The sequence below is a fragment of the Zeus faber genome (genome assembly GCF_960531495.2).
Source record: "Zeus faber genome assembly, chromosome: 1".
Classification (NCBI taxonomy): Eukaryota; Metazoa; Chordata; class Actinopteri; order Zeiformes; family Zeidae; genus Zeus; species Zeus faber.
This window is the reverse complement of record NC_137193.1, coordinates 18,950,561-18,970,981: the sequence shown is the minus strand read 5'-3', so window position 1 is coordinate 18,970,981 and position 20,421 is coordinate 18,950,561. Positions and strand designations below refer to the sequence as shown.

Genomic DNA, 20,421 nt, shown 5'->3' with positions numbered 1-20,421 from the left:
GACGTAGCGGGTCTCCTTGCGGAAGGAGGTTCGGTCACAGCCACAGTGACATTTTCCCCCACATGCAAAATCATGCAAAAGGTAAATACTAGCGCGGAGGGATACGTACAGAATCGCAGAGAACATGGCCGTCACCTCCCCGTCGTGTCCTCTCCGCGGACCCGCCCATTCCTCGCCACTCCGTCCGCCGATTGGCCGAGCCCCCGAAAAGGCGGAGTTTGATTGGATGCCTGACGGGTCGATCACGGGCTGATGTCAAATGACGTCGATCGCACACTGGTAATACTGTACCCGCTTGGGTTGGACAGTATAGTTACTTCTTACCTTTAAATGGAATATAACGCTGTCGTTAAATGTGAATAGAGACGTTTTCCGGGGCTTGATTAGTAATTATTAGATTTATACTAGATGCGTTGCCTCTGAATTGAGGTTTGACAGCAGTCTTTGAGGGTAAGTAGAACGATACATTTCCTTCCTGCGTCTTTTTCTCGCACGGGAACAGAGCCGCTCGCTTTTTATTATTTACACAAAACCCACAAACTTTGCGTCCTGTTTGTCGGATACACATCGAATATTCTTTGTAGAGCGGTGTAAATATTATGATGGAGCTGCGTCGACCCACGAAGAGTGCAGTCGGGGTAATGGCTGTCGCTCGGATTGGTTAGGGAACGGTGAAACGGCCTGTGAGCCTCCTCTCTGCTGTGCGGGTCTGCTCTGCTTTTTGTTTTGTTTTGTGTTTTTTTTTTTTTGTTGTGAAAAAAAATCAAAAAGAAAAAAAGAAAATTCAACGCGTGTTGATTGCGTGAAATTAGCGAGACAGGTCGTTCGTTTGCTCATTAGCTCTCCCGACCTGTCAAATAGATTGCTTATCTGTGCGCTGTCAGTGGGGGCCTACTTTCCTCCGTTAGTCCCCTTGGCTTCGTTAACCATAATATTTTGGATGCTGCAACTCTGCAATAGGGGTCGGGCTCATAACCGTTAAAAAAGCAAGCCACCAAACTTTGAGCTGACACTCCTGATGCCTCTTAGTGTGTCGCTTAAAGTCATTCAGTTGCCAATAGATTGAACTGCACAGATAACAGGCCTTTTGTTCCGAGCTGCTCATCGGAGAGCACTTCTCTGTCCTTGACTCTTTACTATAAGAGGTGAAATCATCACACTGTTTTTTTTATCGCCGATTCTCAACCTTTTTCCTTCAATCTGAGAGGGTTTTAATTGTAAGATATGATTCAGTCCAAACCCTGATACTATTATAGTTGGGGAAATATCAGAGGGAGTAAGATCAAATCAGTTGTTATTGTACATTCTCTAACGGTGCTTAAGACTTGTAAATGAATTAATGGTGAAGTATAATATTTTTGCAGGTGACCCCGGCAACACCTTGAAGGACCCCACTAGGGGTCCCCGGGCCCCCTGTTGAGTAATTTCATTCAATTTCAATTTAATTTCCTATTTCTTTCTTTGCACTGCTTTTATAGTAATGCAAGATGCTGTTTTGCAAATATGGTTGAAATATATATGTATATAAATTTTTTCCAGCCTGGAACATGAGTCTGTTCAACTGCTGCCATATTTTCTGTGGCTACAGCAGATGTTGGCTCAGACCCATGTTTGTCAACATCAGGTGCCAATTGTGCTGCCGTTGATAGGCCAAAGCCCAAATATAAATCGAATCTGCGTAACCTTTGATTTCTATTTAATACATATGAATTGGCATATGTGATTTTTCTGTGTTTTCCCAAGGAAGGATACCAAAGCCACTGTAGTAGAAGTAGGCCAGTTTTATGAAGCGTTAAACCATGGCAAACCCCCAATGCCGATGGAGTCATGTCAACATCGCTAGCTCGAACAGCGCCACTCTTCATATGCAGTGACAGTAGTCCGTCTATCATTCACGGACGGCTCATTTAATTGACTGGGAACTTTATCACTCCGAATGTGTCACTGGCCATGGATTTTACACCTCCCCCCCACCCAAGAAACAAGTTTACTATGTTAGATTTCGTGGACAATTGTATGTAAAGTGAATATATACTGTATGTTCTACAAGTTCAGCTTCATGTTTCCACTCCACATGATAACACACAGGTGAGGACAGGAACACAATAAGACAATTCTGTAAGTAGAACAACGGCATTTTGAACATGCAGTATTTAGAATAACTTAATTGGTAGTGATGATTTTAAATACATTTTTAAAAGAAATGCTGAAATTTTGTTGCTTCTAAAGTAGCTTTAAAGTTTGATGCTATATCTTTTCTCTATGTGTATGTTGAAGTGCCTATCGCAAACTGAGATGTAATTTTATTCTAATGGCACAGCTGCCTAGCCTGGGAACAAGACGAATCTGCAGCTCATGTTTCATTTTCTCTGGCAGATACTTCTGGTCCCCCTCCTGTTCAAACAGATTTCCACCCGACCTTGCCCAGGTCGGGCCAATCACAACGATTTATCCAGTGTGGGCCGGGTTTGATACTATGATGATACAGAGGAGTGCCCTTGAGGCACCTTACCAAGATGGTTTCTGCTGATGTGTAACGATCTGTTGGATCCACTATCGCGACAGTATTAAACAAACTGAACGGTATATTTTCTCTAAAAGAAGAACAAACAACTGCACTTAAAGCTTTTGTTGATAAGAAAGATGTGTTTGCTGTATTCCCCCACAGGATTTGGTAAAGGTTTAATTTACCAACTGGCCCCGCTGGTCGCCAGTTTTCCGTTATGTCACATGTTTCGTTGCTCTGATTGGTTGTAGGTCTATCCAATTGAGTCCAGAGACATGTTGGTCTGCCCCCCATTGGTAACGTCCCTTGGAAATTGAAAATGAATTTAGAGGTTCCAGACTAATACACATTTGCGAATTGGTCTGGTGATGTCAAGAGGAAAATGAATTGAGAAATCACAAGCCTGATGTTTTTGATATTCACACTGTTTGCCAGTGTGATATATTTGCTATCATAATATATATTAACCTATTTGTTTCTTTTAAACTGTATCTATGTTATGTAGGGAATTCTGTTATGGCAAAAACCAAATTCATCATAATATTAATTATATTATTAACCATACAACAGTTATTAAAATGTGGCACACTGGAACACCTCTTACAAATGCATTAAAATACACTTTTCGTGTCATTGTAGGTTCACAGCCTGTTGAAACCACAGAAATGTATTGTGGAATTCCCCTTGATTAGGACGGTTAACACTTGTGTTACCTTATTGTATATTTTTTCTGTATACAGTAAGAGCATCACCCAAACACCTTAAATTTACATTTACATTTTACATTTAGTCATTTAGCAGACGCTTTTATCCAAAGCAACTTACAAGGGAGAATAACATTCAAGCTACATTGCGACAGAGACACAAGTGTATCAATAAATACTGCTAGGTAGTGCTAAGTAATTGTAAGTTAGGAGAGGAGGTACTCTCTGAAGAGCTGGGTCTTCAAGTGCTTCTAAAAGACAGAGAGGGAGGTCCCTGCTCTGGTCATTTTTGGCAGCTCGTTCCACCAACGTGGAACTACAAATGAGAATAACCTGGATTGCCGTGGATAACCTGGCAGAGCCAGGCAACGCTCATTTGATAAACGCAAATTAAATGTCAAATTAAAAAAAAAAAAAAAAAAAAAAAATCTGTTTGGTGGTTGGATTGGTTATTTTACTATAAAATCTTATAGTTTTCATGTTTGTTAGTGGTCAAAAGGCTGTGGCATAGTGTATTCAACATGGTCATATTGAAGCTGTATTAAATTGAAGGAAGTGATGATTGACGTAAACAAACAGTTGGTGAGCCAGTTGTCGTGAGATGCATGAACACATCACAACTATTGTTAGGGGATTTTTTTCACAAGGATGCATTTTGACTTCAAACTTATTAAAGTTGAGACGTAGTTCTAGGGTTGAGGAATCTGATACTTTTACGCTATTCACATCTGGTGTCAACAAATTCTGTGACGTGAAATCCCAAATTTCAACTTGTGGATTCTTTCAGTATTAAGGAACTGAAAATAAAACCGTAGGGCTGTACATGTCTTTATTTTGTTTATTTTTTGTTCAGAGATTTTTCCAAAGGTTGAGAACACACTTTTTTTTTAAAGCAGTATATGACCTAACAGTAATTCTGGCATTAAAATAAACCAGATTTGTTGACCAGCCAGTATATATGTCAAGGTATCGGTGTCAGTAATGAAAGTTTTGATGGAAGTTATCATGAAGATCCAGGGTCCTTGTCTGGATTGTCTCTGGATTGGCAAGCCCAACTGGCTGCCAGGCACCCTCTATTCATCTTCGGGGCTTGGCACATTTCATTGGCCAATGCATAATCTGCTAAAGGTCACTGCCACTAATTACACTTCTCAAAAAGGGACAGATGCCTCATTTGCCTACCCTGAGCTCCATTGCATTACAAAAACATTGATTGATCGCTCAACCATAGCTGCAATATTTTTGAATAGTTTAAGTATGGTTCATTTGTATCAGGTTGAGTTTATCTGCCAAAGATAATACGGCAAACTTAGTGTGGTTTAAATGTATTTATTGTGCTTCAGTATGTCTTTGATGGTCCAAAATTTCTTTGGGTTTATTGAAAAAGTGCATTTGTCTACCTCTTGGTTCCTTAATATCACAGAGTGAGCTGGGTTCAGCTGAATACAGAGCTCAGTGTGAGGCCTGCCGCAACCTCATTACCCAGGCCTCCAATCAGCCCTCCAGCCAGCTCCTAATTGAGCCATCAGCGCCTTGAGGGAGAAGAGGAGGGATTTACTTGTCAATTACCATAATGAGGGGGCAGCCATGCAGAGGACAGTTGGGAGAGTAAGGCTTGGCGAAAGCCTTTGCAGTGTTGACCCATTCTGGTCAATTTAAAGGAAATCAAAGATAATAATGTAATATTGTAGCCCGACAGTGTCAAAGTTGGGCAATTCGGTAGTAAGAAAGCATTTAAAATCCTCATGACCTCTGGTAGGGGGATTTCATTTTTTTTTTGGTTACAATTTATGGTTTGGTAATTGATATTAATGTCTTTCAGTTGGTGCTAATGGCTGAACAATCTATGATGTAGCTTGCCCAAGCAATGCCCAAGACTGCTGTGAACAAGATGGTAGTAGGCCCAAAAACAGCAATCCATGTAATGCACAAATGTAGCACCTACGCTCGGAATTGGTGTGAAAGAGTATGATCCATTCTGGACCTATCTGGATTGAGAGTTATTCTGAGCGTATGCCTTGTTGTTTCTCAATGGAAATCATTGCTGGGGTGAGAATTATTGTCACTTGTATTATTGTCACTTGCCTCAAAGTGTTAATGGCAATGTACCGCATTGGCAGAAAAAATGCCTGTATAAGCATCTTTTTGAAATTGCCATCCCAAATAATCAAGATTTCATATAAATGTTAACTCTTGCCATTCTGGACCCATGCCATTTTAAAGGTGAAGTGAGGGGAAACCTCCCAGTCATGGTAGCAGGCTGATACATGGCACTGTAGTGAACTCCGGTTGTTGAGTTTCCCATTTTCATTGAATCTGCTGGGACATATTCTAACCCTTGATTAACATGGTTATATATTACACACACGCACAGTCATCCATATTCCGAAGAGCTGAATTTGGTGCTTGAATTTCAGAAGACTGAATATCGCTCCACTAGCCACTGAAATGGGTTTGCATATTTTCCACCTGTCAAAGATTCCACAGAGGAACAAGAGCTCAGAGGGTCAAGGAAGGCGGGGGGACATAATGGCTACAGGGTTGAATTCATGTTGAGGCAGGAGCATTTTTTTTATGCTTGCTGACATTACCATTCATAGTTTTTGAAATGAATATAAAAATATTTCAAAAATCTCTAATAATATAATTCTAAAATCTCTGTTCACCTTTTCACAAGAGAGATATGTATTGAGCTTGTATTGTGTTAGACCTGATGAATGTGAATATATCACAAAGGTAACTACATTCAGAAAAAAAAGCATTGTGAAAGGCCATGGTCAATGGTAAGTGAAAAAAACAAGTGAGATATTTAAACCGACAGTTACTACAAATGTATTGTGTTGAAAATTAAAATAAGTAAATTATCCATTTACTTCCTAGTCAAAGCCTGGGTGCCCTGATGCTACAGAATAGCAGTAAAACCAACAATCAATAATTATTGTTGAATGTAAATTAGATCACACTCATTTCAAAGACAAAGTGTTCTGTCATTTAATAGGATTTTACCTATGAGACGGTCCATTTCTTCTAATATTTTCTCTGAGCTGAATTCCAGAGGTCAGGTCCCTGTAGTCCCAAAACCTGCCGAGTGGTTTATAGGGAAATCAATGGACGGTACAAAGTGGTTGGTTCAGTGGGAAGCCTTTCTTATCAACCCTGAACCAAGCTCTATAGATAAAACAATATGGGAGGGATTGTTGGTCTTGCTGTGCCATTGTGAGGTTTTCACCTGCCACAGTTCATCTCTAAATTGATGGGAATAATTAATTTCAATGGGAATAATTCATTTCAATTCCCATTGATCCTGTTTATCATACATAGTCCACACCAACATCATTAAATGTAGCACGCTCTTTTCAAAGTTAATACTCACTAAAACCAGACAATGTTATCAAGTCTTGTCAAACCTTATTTTCTATTGCCCAATTCTCAATGTCCTTTGCAACAAAACAAAAAAGAAATTGATAAAATGACAATATTATACAAGAAGAATAAAGTCAATGCTGACTAAAATAGTTGTATTTTTACCTTTGTTATACTTTTTGTATAACAAAGGAAAAAAATAAAAGAACAATAGTAATAAAAATGAATAAAATAATGAACAATAAAAAAAACTAAAAGCTGCATGGAAAAGTTTAGTTTTCTGTCTATTTCTAAAACAGGCTACAATTAAGGAAAGTAACTATTTATTTATTTGTTTGTTTGTTTGTTTGTTTGTTTGTTTGTTTTTCTTTATTTGTTTATTTATTTATTCATTTATTTTATATTCGCACAGACCTACTTATATAAAATATATCTTAATGTTTCTGCTGAGAAGTATTTTGGTTAGAATGCCATGGTATACAAGCCCATGTATGAATTACTGAGGGTTGGGCAATAATTTGATATTATCATCTTCCAATGGTGTCAGATAATCGTGACAGTTTAGACATTGTCAAATCATGATGCACAATTTTGCAGTTGCAAATGAATCATGATTAGGAGATGTGACTTTTCACAAGATGTGGAAATTCCTTGCTATTTGTCTTTTCTTTAACCACAGTGTACGTGTTTGACATCACCACGTAGTCTGATGTGATGGACTTCAGTTAGATTTTTTATTAAGGGATTTTGAATTCATGAGCATCACAATGTTTGTCAATATTGTGTATATTTACTTACTTACTTAAATGTGTACATTTCCTATCTTGATGATAAATTTGTCCATATCGCTCAGCCCTCGTAACAGATAACATTGTTCAGGACAGCATAGAATCCCTTGAGTTCCAGTTTCCATATGGAAGCAGATTTTGAGTGTCCCTGGACCTCCCATCGAAAACATAATTTCAATGCGTCCTGTTAATGTTGAGCTTGTTGTCGCTGACTGGCCCAAAGGGGCTGCTGCATAATGCGTGGGCGGAAGCATGTTCTTAATGTACTTGTCGATGAATCACTGTTTTAAGTCTTAAGGTTTCCCTGGTTTGGGGCCTCAGGCGGGTGTTACTTATGTTGCAAAGATTGAACTTTCAGGGTCCTTTACCATTTGATTTTCCAAAAAGAAGTGACTCATATTTCATTGTTTGTGAGTTGGATTATGGATGTAAACAAGGTAGAAGTAACCTCTCTCTGTATCTCTGTGTTTCTGTCTCTTGCACATAGGAGAAGAAGAGTGCCGTCCTTCTCACCACGGCAACAGTGGGGCAACTGGCCACCTTTGGCCTTGCTGAGCAAACAATGAACTAAATTCCCCCCACTCCACAAATCCAAATGTGTGTCTCTATCCTGGCATGCATGAGTGTCTTTTTTATGCACGAGTAAGAGGTTGTAGGCCGCTCTCGCCTTCTGAGAGGCATTTCTCTACTTGACTGACTGGACATCCATCTCTAACGTTGCAAAGCATCATGGGGAGGAAAAAGATTCAGATTCAACGGATCACTGATGAGAGGAACAAGCAGGTAAGATTTCAATTCAGTCCAAGCCGCGGCCTTGTAAGGAAAATTACTCCCTCGGTCATATTCTTCTCTCTATGTGAGAAATTCCCATGTGAGAACATTGACTGGAAAGACAAGAAAGTAGAACTTGATAACCAAACCCATTGAAAAATCCATCCAATGACACTCCTGGATTTTCATACCTTTCTATTAAATTATCTGCCACCAGCAAATAGATGCTTTACTTTTTTTATTTTTTATTTATTTATTTGTTTAACCTGTGCTGTCAGCATGCTGAGCATACAACACAGAGTTTTTCTATGCCATTGCATCTAGGACAGAGTTAGTCTGCAAGTGGAGTTCAAGTTCTCAACCTGCAATGCAACTCTATTCATTATTTAACCATCAAGAACTGCTGCAATAACTCTGTCCTGTGGATGACCTGTAGGAAGACAAGAGCACAGTTTTGGTTATGGAGAGCCACCACCAACCTCCCTCTTTCTGAGAACTATTTATCATGTTTGGGTCTATAAACAACTGATCACTACTCCAAGAGGGGGAGAATCACCACGGGTGAGACAAATAAACATAGAACCAAACAACATTTACACAAAAACATAAACATTGGACGACAACATGTATTGAAAAACAGTTAATTAGGTCCAGGAAAACTGGAACTATAACTGGTCACGTGGCCTCATCCTGTCATTGTTATGGCAGTAAATGAGGGAGGAAAGGAGAGGAATGCAACCAGGAGGGTGCTAGGTGCACTCGAAGCAGGTGTGTGTGTGTGTGTGTGTGTGTGTGTGTGTGTGTGTGTGTGTGTGTGTGTGTGTGTGTGTGTGTGTGTGTGTGTGTGTGTGTGTGTGTGTGTGTGTGTGTGTGTGTGTGTGTGTGTGCGCGTCCACTGGTGAGGGTACATGACTTATCCCCATTAGTACTGGTGTAGAAGGTCGGTATTATGCCATGGCGCCTTCAAGCAGCGGAAAGGGCCCCAAAGCCCCCCGAACTCCGCAGCCTTGTAGACACCCTATAGCTGCAGGAAAGCCCCGAGCACCCTGGCCTGCGGCCACAGTAGACCCCCGGGCCCCCAGAGAAGCGAGAGGGCCGTGGAGCAACCCCCATACCCAGCCCTGAGTAGATAGATGCTTTACAATGTTAAATGTGAATAGTAATTTGGAGATTTTTCTGTCTTGATACATGGGAAGCTGTGGAAGTTAGTTGATTTTGAGGACATTTTATTTCATTGGATTTGTTGGACCAGGTACATTGGCTCAATAGTATTCAATAGAGTTACTGAATAGTGATGTAGACGACACCAATTTATTTAGGTTTGCAATACGTTCCACTAGCACAAAAATGCCTATCACTATGAACAATAAATCAGTGTATTCTGATGTGTAAAGCAGATTTGTTCTTGCTTTACCTAGCTGGCATGGGCTCACAGCTTGATCTTCACATGATCTGGCTCATTAGTCATACCATCAGTGTTGCAATGTTGACCCATGGATTCCAATACCTGCCCCATTACTTAACTTGTGCAGTTACTTAAACCCCTCCAGCACAAGTATTAAGTTATGATTGAGATGTTTACAAAGGGGGTTCCCCTACTTGACAAATTCTGAATTGAGCCAATAAAATATTTGACACCTGATTTTCTCACTTAATTTTAAAATGTATTTTCACTTTTATCATTCAGGGTTTAAATAAGGCATGAGATTGTGACCCAAACCGCTGCGACAGTTTCTCTTTCTTTGCTTGGTTTGCCAATGTGACAACACTAGCAAGTAACAAACTTTATAAACATTACTTGTATGGACCCACTATAGAAATATTACAGACGTAGCCTCATGCTTCTAGGCTGTAGGCAGAGAATTGCCTACAGTGTAAGCAGCCGAACTACTGCTACTGTGCTCATATGTTTATGTGACATATTTAACTAATTGAAACAGCGCGTGCCATTCCTGCAAGCCTTGCTGATGGCTGATGAAAATTATTTATATACAGTAAAGCACATGCAGTACAGTATATGTTTAAATACAGTTTCAAGAATTCACAACTTTTCTTTTGATTAAATCGTGTCTCATAATTGATAGAACACACGTGCAGAAGACTAGTCTGTACCATCTGGGTGTAAATTTATGGACATTTATAACATTTGAATAAACATAACAACTTTCTTTGAAGTACATTTGCAAGGTCTTTCATTACACATTAATATAATTACCTGGCCCTCATTTGTGCCTTTTCTGATCTGATGAAATAGTTATTCAGATGTTCCCCTTGGGTTATTACAACTACTGCTTGTGATGCCTCTGACAGCAACACTGCTTTCTGCTTTTTGCCCCTGACTCCCCATGAATCTCAAAATGCTGTTGTCAAGGAACTCATCTATTTCTCAAAAAAAACCATGAAAATGAAGAGCTGAGACCAGTGGTGTCTCAACTTTAAGTAATTAGAAGATTTGTTGGAATGATATTTACCTGGGCATGAGCATGCTGGCTCTGTTCAGTAGCTGCATAAATACTGGTAAACATTTGAACATAACACTAAATGTGAGCTGGGTGTACGCTGACATTAATATTTTGATTTATGTTTTGATCGGTGAAGTAGCAGGGAGTTGTGCTGCTCATTCCCTCTCTGGCACCGCTCAAGCTCACTCCCCTCTCGGCCACCTGTCTCTTTCCTGTTAATACAATATTAGAGCTCTGCCTTTTTCCAGAGCATGGCTAAATTGTTTATACTGGTCCACATTTCATTTATACACTTTTAGTTGCAATTTAAATATGTTTGAATGTACCAAGAGCCTCATGTTTTTTCGATAGACATTTATCAGGCTTTATTTTTTTTACCAAATAAATATACATAATTCTTATTGTCAGTAATACAGCTATCAAAACATGTAAATAGGGCCTCGGCGAAGAAAACAACCATATCTTCCAACTGGCCTTCTCCATCAGAACTTTTAAACCTAAATTTCATATCTGTGTCAGTAAAATGTGGGTGTACAAAAGATGTAACCACATTCTTCATGGAAATCCAGCTTAAAGCAGCCCAGCTTGCAGAGAGTGTGCTTCTTGGATAATGAATTCAGCAATGGTAGAAAAAGAACATCCAAGTTCACTTAAACAGGAGAAAATACAGTTGGTCCTTAAAACTGAATACATTGCTTCTAGTGTTGCCATCATAACTGGACACTGGCACGAGTTTTGTTCCTAGGACCAGGTCGTTGAGCAAATTGGTTGATAAGGGAGGACCTGTGTTATTTCACGGTAAGAGGGCATGGCCATTACGAACGCTAGTGTAGTGAATACTGACAGACTGAGGGAACGAGCCTGAGAACGGTGATGAGATGAGATGTATATATAGTGTCAATAGTGTATATGGTGTATATATAGTGTATATGGGGTATATAGGGTGATGCTCAATGAGATGCTTGACACTGAGACGCTGCGGTATTGTATGCAGCGTACAATACAGACTGATGAGAGAGCTGGTCGTAAGTCCGAAAGGTCGTTAAACAGGTAGGTCTTTAAGTGAGGAGTACCTGTATTAAAGAAATGACCTATATATATATATATATATATATATATATATATATATATATATATATATATATATATATATATATATATATATACACACACACACACACATACATATTGGCCTTATTAAAGGGGTGCGCTCATTATCAACAAGTTAATGTAGGTCTCTGAGGTCCCCAAAACATGTTTTTGAAATTTTTTGCTGAAACTACCACTCAGATTATGCATTCGAGCCATTCTAATCCATTCTCTGTTCCAAAACGGGCTGTTTTTTGTGGGTGCAGCCTCCTGAGGCTCCTAGTTCTGAGCCAATGGGTTTTCAGCACAAGTTCCAGGTTCTGTGAGCCAATAGGTTTTGAGCTCTACTCCGGGTTCTGATGTATTCAGTCTGTAAACTTTCACAGATTTCACCTCATCAGTCCACCAAAGTCACCACATGCATTTTTTGTTTCATGTTAATATCAGAAACTAAAATAAATAGATCAACAATAAAACAAACAAATTGTATTGGTTTGGTTTCGAGAAATGCATAACGGATAGTGCAGCCTACAATCTATCAACCGCATACTTATTATTATTATTTATTTATTTATTTATTTATTTATTTATTTATTTATTTATTTTTTAAGAAACCCAGCAAAACATTTTTGGAATTCTTACATTTCCTTCGTCTGCAGTTTCTTCACGGACCGTTAGTATAATTCTTAAATGTTTGACCTGCACACATCTTTAAAAGATGTGTGCAGGTCTGTGCACAGTATGCAGCCCAACGAGCACTTCCCAGTGGCGCTCAAGCTGCGGTTGGAGTTACTCAGATGGGAGGGGGTTCTAATTCTACTGAAGCCTAACGTGACGTAGGCTTGGGCTGTAAATGTGGACGGGTTGTTTCAGAACATATTTTCTGAACTGACCGCTCACAAAACACTGACTGCGTTGTCTTATTTCACCGTTTGTGTGTTAGTAGGCCCATCACAGACCGAAATGTATGTGCACAAGAAAAAAACCCATGAGAAAGTGAGTTTTTCATAATAGGTCCCCTTTAAAAAAAATAAAAATAATAAAATAAAGGACAACACGACCTGCCTGAATATTAAAAATCTCCTAACTAGTGAGCTGTTTAGCATTTTCTCTGTAACAAGCCTGCTTTAATGCATTTTCTAAGGAATTTATGAGTTGCGCGCTGAGGAGAAGTTGCTCTAGAGACGAGAGTGTTCTTAAGAAAAATAGCTTTTGTAAGGCAAGGTAAGGCAAGTGGTCCTATTCTAAGATAACCAACAGTTTTTCATCATTAAATAAAACGGATATGTGCACGCTTCTAGTGACACCTGTTAACTCCTGTACACTTGTGCTTGAACTGGGTCCAAACTGAAGGACGAGCAGGGACTGAACAGCACAATCTTTTATAGGACTCGGGAGTCCTTTGCAGGCCTACATGGGACAAGTGTGTGTTTGAAGCCTGGGAGCTGCATAGAATAGAAAGAAACATGAAGCCAATCAGATCAGTCACACAACCCTCAGGACAGCTGCTCTAGATCAGTCAGTCCTTCCATGGAAGCTGCAGGCCACTGATCCCCCCCCCCAGGATGTGTGTGTGTGTGTAAGCATTTCTGCATGTGTGTGTCTGGTAGCCTTGTTGTAAAGAACTTCATATGTCAGTCATCTTCATTGTGGACAAGCTCCTAGAAGTTCAGATATGTTTCATACTTTAAGTAAGTCAACAGTGTTCACTGTTATCTTTCAACAGTCATAGACACCTTTCAAACAGGAAATACTTATGGGCCTATGTTTGGCTTGTAAAGCCACATATACAATAATTATGGGCTAATGAGCCAGTACAAGTAGCCAGAACAATGCCTGGTGCTGCCCCTGACAGATATACGTACATGTATAATAGATTTTGCAATCATAGAATACACTGATGAGTGGAATTCTGAAATAATATGGAAATACATTCCGCAGTGGGATTAATAGTGTCCATTCTAGGGCTTTTGATGAGATTTATTTTATTGTAGTAATAACTGCTATGAGCTAAAGGGATTTGTTTGAGTAACAGCCATCAAATTATTGTTCTCTCCCTTATTACCAACAAAACTTATCTAGTTATTATATTAGTTATTATTATCAAACACTATCCATTTCCTTTGAAACAACCAATATCATTGTAATTTCTATCATGACCAGGAATATACAGTATAGTAAACAATGTTCAGAAGTACATTCTATCCGTTTAGTAGTGACATCAAACACATCTAAGAATGCAGTATACTTGTTCTAGTGGGGTTAGACCACATGAACTTCCTCATGCGTTATTTTCACTTTCTATTTGATTGGTCTAGACTGTGTGGGAGGGGGGAGGTGTTTGCATACAGTTTTGTTGTACACCATGGACTCTAGATAATGAGGGCTTCATGTATTACTGCTGCTGGTTTTGCATGTGCATCTCAGGAGACTAGTACTAGTGTGAGATAATCTCATTAAAATGTTATTGGATCTGAGGATGCAAGCGCTTTGTGAAAACAGGGAATGGGAGCTCTCGTCAGACAATGTGAGGTATATTTTTCAGTGGCAGAAGCTCAGGAAGAAATTGTTAGCTGTCCTCCTCAGAGCTATCCTTCCTTAGAAAGGGGCAAAACATTTGCACAATTATTTAATCAGCAGTTGGGCCGTGCAGATATTTGGTATTAGAATTAATGGTCTTTAAGTGCTATTGTGGCATGATTCAATTACGACATTGTCATGATGTGATGCACAATTCTGATGATAAAGTAAAGTTTGATAAGTGTTCTGGGTCTGAAGTACACCAAGGTCATTTTTCAGTTTTTTACAGATCATGAAAGTGCTGATTTTAAGTTTTCAAATAATGTCATACATTGAAATCTGAAAATACTTGAAGATATTCTTATTTGAATGTTGTGCCTAAACTCCTGTAGCAGAGAAAATGCTCCTCAAAGACCCTGAAGTTTTTCACACTTAAAAAGGCAGGTAATAGCTGGGAACAATAGCTAGTTAACTCCACCCCCAACCACTCCCCACTGTCCTACCTCATTGTCAGTGGGTCACAGTATGTTATTTATTTATTTTTCGTTAATATTTAAATCATTCATTTATAAAAAATATTGGAAAATGCATAATTCTAGTTCATCCTTTAAGTTTGAGTTAATTTATTAAGTTCATGCTCACTATAGTAGCATGACCCCTCTATTATTCTGTAACTTCTAAACATTCCCAGCCTTTATTTTTTTATAATAGTTTTAAGAAAGTGGCACCACCTCTTTCAGGTTTCAAACCTGTCACCAGACAACATTTCCCAGAATGCAAATGGTGCTGTCCTCCCGGCCAACATACATTTCATCACAGTTTCTATTGTCAAAGATCTATTTACAAAGCTGCAAAGCAGGAAGTGTTGTAGCAGACGAAAGTGCTATGAATTGTGTGTTTTGTTCTGTGAAGCCTTTGTTCATCATAGGTGAACAGAAACGAGCATGTGTTTTGTTTATGGGAGGGGTTTTAACTGAAACTCTGTAACGACAGCCAGTGAAACAGAAGATGCAAATGATCACCACGCCCACACAATGCGCCGCAGACAAGACTAAAACAAGCTTACTTTGGTGACAAACTATTTTATAGTATTTAGTATTTTGTGATTCAATAACTGTTGTTTGTTATATTGAGCAACTTCAAGATTCAAACTTTCGTGATATGAAAAAAAACAAACAATGAAAAACACATAAAAAAAAAATAATAATAATAATGACTTTCGGGTTGATTTGCGGGACTTGGAGTTTGCAGACTTGGTCCACCTTTCACCAGGCGCTGTCACATATGAGGTTTTATTTGATTTGAAAACTACTCTTGGACATTTTCATTTCTCTCTCTTTTTCTGGCTCTGTAACAGCTCTTTGATTCCCATCACTTGCATTCCGACTGTTTTTTGCATCCCAGGTGACGTTCACCAAGCGGAAGTTTGGCTTGATGAAGAAGGCGTACGAGCTGAGTGTGTTGTGTGACTGCGAGATCGCCCTCATCATCTTCAACCACTCAAACAAGCTGTTTCAGTATGCCAGCACAGACATGGACAAGGTCCTACTCAAATACACAGAGTATAATGAGCCTCACGAGAGCCGAACCAATGCAGACATCATCGAGGTAAATGGATGGGTTTTTCACAGCCAAGAGAGTACGACTCAATGTCCTGGTTTGCTCTGCCGTTGGCCAGTTGTCTCGCAAAGTCTCAAGCCAGCCTCAGTGGCTCTTGCCTTGCCTTTGTCTGACCAGAAAACCATTAAGGTGTCACACTTCATTCAAATTATACTGTATTCCCTGTCTTCATAGATTATTGTCTAGTCGAATGAAATCTGGTGTATGCTTCGTCTAAATGGTGCATGAAATCATATTTATTGTTTGTTGTTTATTTATATATATTTTTTCTACACAACATGTCATTTAGCTGTTAACAGATGTGTTCCGTACACCAACTGAACAATGCATAGCACTGGTAAATGAAACAGTATTTGTCGATGAAACTGAGTCTCGAATTTATCTCCTATTCTTCTGTTCTTGTCCTCCCAGACACTCAGAAAGAAAGGTTTTAATGGCTGTGACAGCCCAGAGCCTGACGGGGAAGACTCTATCGACCAAAGTCCCTTGAACGACGAGAAGTATCGCAAGACGACCGAAGACCTCGACATTCTCTTCAAACGCTATGGAGTAAGTGTCTCATAACTCTCACTTGAGCAAATAAAGGGCTAATAGCGCATCAAGTCTAAAATTGGTCATTTTTCCTTCTGTCTCGCTCTCCCACTTTTTAGCAGTCTACGGCACCGCCCCCTTCATTCTCCATGCCAGTCACAGTCCAGGCATCCAATCAGAGCACTCTACAGTTTAGTAACCCCGGCAACGCCCTGGTAACCACCTCCTACGTGACGTCATCGTCGCTTTCTGAGACCCACCTTCTGTCGCCACAACAACCGGCGCTTCAGAGAAATACGGTGTCTCCTGGGTTGCCGCAGCGACCAGCCAGTGCAGGTGACCAAAGGAGAAAATCACATTCTTTGGCATAGGTTGAAACGACAGTTTCCTCAGTCCCAAACGATAATGAAGCATTGACTAGTTTCCTCCTGGATGTCTGTGATAGCTACCCGGTCTATAACCAATCTCTTCTGGTAATTAAAGAAAAAACTCTGGTCAGTTTAGGCTTAATCCTCAAAACATAATTTAACTGTTTAATCCTCCCACTGACATAAGTTTTGATCATTTCCATCATAAAAAGCCATTTCGTAGTTTACATTGCAAGTGCTTATGCGTCTGTGGACGGTGTCAAATGAGCACCTAAAAATATCTTATTGGTTTGCCAAGATTGGACAGTGTGGAAGCTCTCGTTTTGACCAGAGCTTGAAGATTAATTTCTAATGTAATTATTCAGAGGGAAAAAAAAATTCCCCCGTGACCTATATCTAAATGTCAAGTGACTTTGACACAATATAAAGGCCTGTCAGGTGGTAACCATAACCAAATTAGCATTACATAAGAAATTCTACTTAAAATCCATTGCTTAATTTAATTTTAATAGGCTTAGAATTTGTGCCCAATGAGCTGGTTAATTATCTAATTGCTTTCTCATGATGCAGTTTGTAATAATGGAAGCAATTTAGAATACAAAAAAACAGGCTACAGTCAAACTACTGTCTGTGGACTGCAGGAAAACTAGCAGCCGATGAAATTATTGCTAATTATAAAATCAATGGATATTATAAATATATAAAATAATTATATACTACAGATATCATATAATAACTAACTATAAATAAACGTTATCGTCACCCATGTTTTTACTACCAGCCCGGTTTCACTACTTTAGCTCAGTGTAATGAGTAAAATATGTGTTTATTATTATTTTTTGAACCGTGAATGCAGTGTTGTATCAATTACCAATGCTTGATTACTTAAAAAGTGTTCATTTCTTTCAGAAATGCCTTACAAACTTTTGATGGCTTTTACTGTTGTTTAGCCTGGCGAATGCCCATAAGCCTTAAATTGCTCTTAACAAGTGCACTTGTATTTTGACTGCACTGTCAAATAATTCTGCTTTTTGTATTGTAACTTTTCAACTATTTACCAGGAGCTCTTCTAGGGGGCGATCTCAATAATTCAAATGGAGGATGCCCAAGTCCAGTCCGTAAGTACTATTCTAGTTGTTTAAAGGTACATAAATGATGCCTGGAATGCTATATAGTATATTCCAGGCATACTAGCTATACTAACACTTTTCAATAGTAATTATTGATAATTATCATATTGTGGTTATACATTCTACTCAATTCAAACTAACATATTTAAAGTGCTTTTAAAGTCATGGCAATTGCAATTTCCAAATATGGACAAGAATATTGTCAATATGCAACTTCATTAAGTAATGCATTATTTTTTTCATTAAAAATATTACATAGTCCATAGAAAGAGAAAGTTCTATATTAAAGCCTCTTGTGTTCAATGTCTCAGCTGTAGTAAATTCTAAACTTCCTCTTTTTCCCAAATGTGATTACATATAAGAAGCCGAATATTTTCCACTCCATCCTTAGTCATCAATTTGAATTTGTGAGTGATTTTTCTTTTATGCTCACTTCCTTGTTTTTTTTTTTTTTCTACCCCATGTTCCTCCAGCAAATGGATACACCAGTGCCAGGGCCTCCCCAGGCCTCCTCACAGTCTCCAACGGCAACAGTCTAGGGAAAGTAGTTCCAGCCAAGTCTCCACCGCCACCCCCCAGCCCCCAGATGGTCAACAGCCGCAAGCCAGACCTACGGGTCATCACCTCACAGGGTGGGAAGAGCCTCATGCAGATGGTGAGCCCAAACAGGATTCTTTTATATATATTTTATATACTTTTATTCAACAGGGTTAGGGTTAGGGTTAGGGCTAGGGTTAGGGTTATGGTTAGGGTTAAAACTTGCAACCTCACCATTAGAGTTGCACTAGAATAACTAGGCAAATAAAGTAGTCAAGACTTGCTTATTTATTTATTTTTTAATCATCCTAGAGCAAGTTTAAAGAAACTCGGAGGGAGAAAATAACGTTCTGTCCTCCAGAAAATATCCCACCAGTGGCCTATTAGTAAGGTAAAAGAAAAACAATGACAAAATGAAAGACCAAGCATCGGAATAAAGGAAGCCTGTCAGTGTTTCGATTCTGAAGTGGCTTCAGTTTTCTTTCGCTTTTCCTTCCTTTATTCGAATCGGGCCTTAGGGGGCAATCTTCAACGATCAGCTGACAATCACATGCTGATCAGATGGAACTTGTCAAACGATTTCTGACAGGATACAGGCAGAGTTATACCTGAAGTGACCTTATCCCCCGATTTTTTTAGTAATTTATCCATGCCTTTATGTAGTATTAGAGTATCATATATACCTGGTTCAGAGTTGTAACCATCTTCATTACTGGCCTTTGCAGACAGAGGATGAGCTGGAATTGGTAAACGAGGTGAATTTCTCAATGTTGACTCTCGCATGACTCTGTAGCCATCAAACACAACCACACACGTGAGCATGGTGTCAACGCCCCCTCATGAGTGCCTGAGAAACATTGGCTCCATTAGTCCACTGACATATTTTGGGATGGTCTGCAGGTCATTGCCTGACTGCATGTGGTTCAAGACTCATGGTTGTATGGTCCTAGCATGTCATTGAAAGTCCTAGGATCATAAGTGTATGATCTCAGTGAAGGAAATAGAGCTGTCTGTCTACAAACCCACTCTAAGTTTTGGCAGGACTCTGCACCACTGGCTAATTACACTGTGCCCAAATGTCTTGTTGTCTTGAATTTGGAACTTGTATTTGGCATTATTTGAAAGCATGGAAAGCCTTTTCATGTGGAATGGTGCAGAGCATGTCACTTGTTCACCAACATCACCACACTGATTCTAGCTTTCACCTAATAAGAAGTGTTTAAAAAGAAAAATAGATATCATTACATTAAAGGCATTTTGCTGTATGTGTTTCATCTTTTTGGTACTATTTCTGCTCTGATCTTGCTCTTCAACTAATCCTATTAGTTGTTAATTAGGAATTACAGTCAGAATGTGGGACGCATTTGCCGCATAAGGGTAGTGTGCTTAGTATGCTTTCCACTACACATTTGTTTTTGTTGTCAGTGTGAATACCCATGTTTCCTTAAGAAAGACTTCTAGCAATAGTATTCATGACTGACATGGGATTCTGAGAGCTTATGGAAGAAGTTCGACTGATTCATAAGGGTCTTTTTAATTCATCTTTTAGGTGAAAATTAACATAGATAGGTGGTTTGTCGATATTTCGCCCTTTCTAAGATACTTAGCCTTCCTCCCTGATGGTTTAAACACCCTAGCACCTCCACTCTATACTGGAACAGTGATATTTGATAGAGGGTGGTGGAACCGCAGGGAGGTGATGTGGGGGAGGGTGGATGTTGATGTTTTATTTTGAACTTGAAGGACGTCTTGCTGTTATAAACCTTTACAGGCACCTTTGACATTCAGTCATAAATATACTATTAAGTGTAAATTACATTTAAATAAAGGCACTATATATTCTGTGCAACCAGGATAAAGAAATATAATCACTTTAATTTATATCATATCTTGGTAGTTATAAGTGGTGAAGGACATACAGTAAATTGCCCTTAATGTTATATGCTTCTAAAATAGGCAGAAAATATGTGGTTGTTTTTACGAATGCATGTCACAAAAGGATTTCTACATCAACACTTGCACTGTATCCACT

The 20,421-nt window shown here is 39.1% G+C and overlaps 1 protein-coding gene across 5 annotated transcripts in view; it reads left to right on the top strand.

The window, feature by feature from the left end:
- The first annotated feature begins 280 nt into the window (after positions 1 to 280).
- LOC307234314 (myocyte-specific enhancer factor 2D homolog) overlaps positions 281 to 20,421 on the top strand; it is a 28,876-nt gene continuing 8,735 nt past the window's right edge. For 2 of the 5 annotated variants that reach the window (XM_080005982.1, XM_080005979.1), the window contains exons 1-8: positions 281 to 450; positions 7,849 to 8,144; positions 15,608 to 15,811; positions 16,235 to 16,372; positions 16,477 to 16,690; positions 17,784 to 17,840; positions 18,326 to 18,507; positions 19,115 to 19,144. In XM_080005982.1, the coding sequence (XP_079862108.1) occupies positions 8,091 to 8,144; positions 15,608 to 15,811; positions 16,235 to 16,372; positions 16,477 to 16,690; positions 17,784 to 17,840; positions 18,326 to 18,507; positions 19,115 to 19,144 (879 nt within the window). In that variant the 5' untranslated portion in view covers positions 281 to 450; positions 7,849 to 8,090. Of the gene's footprint in view, positions 451 to 7,848; positions 8,145 to 15,607; positions 15,812 to 16,234; positions 16,373 to 16,473; positions 16,691 to 17,783; positions 17,841 to 18,325; positions 18,508 to 19,114; positions 19,145 to 20,421 lie in introns of all 5 variants that reach the window. The other 3 variants (XM_080005978.1, XM_080005981.1, XM_080005980.1) reach the window with 3 other exon arrangements.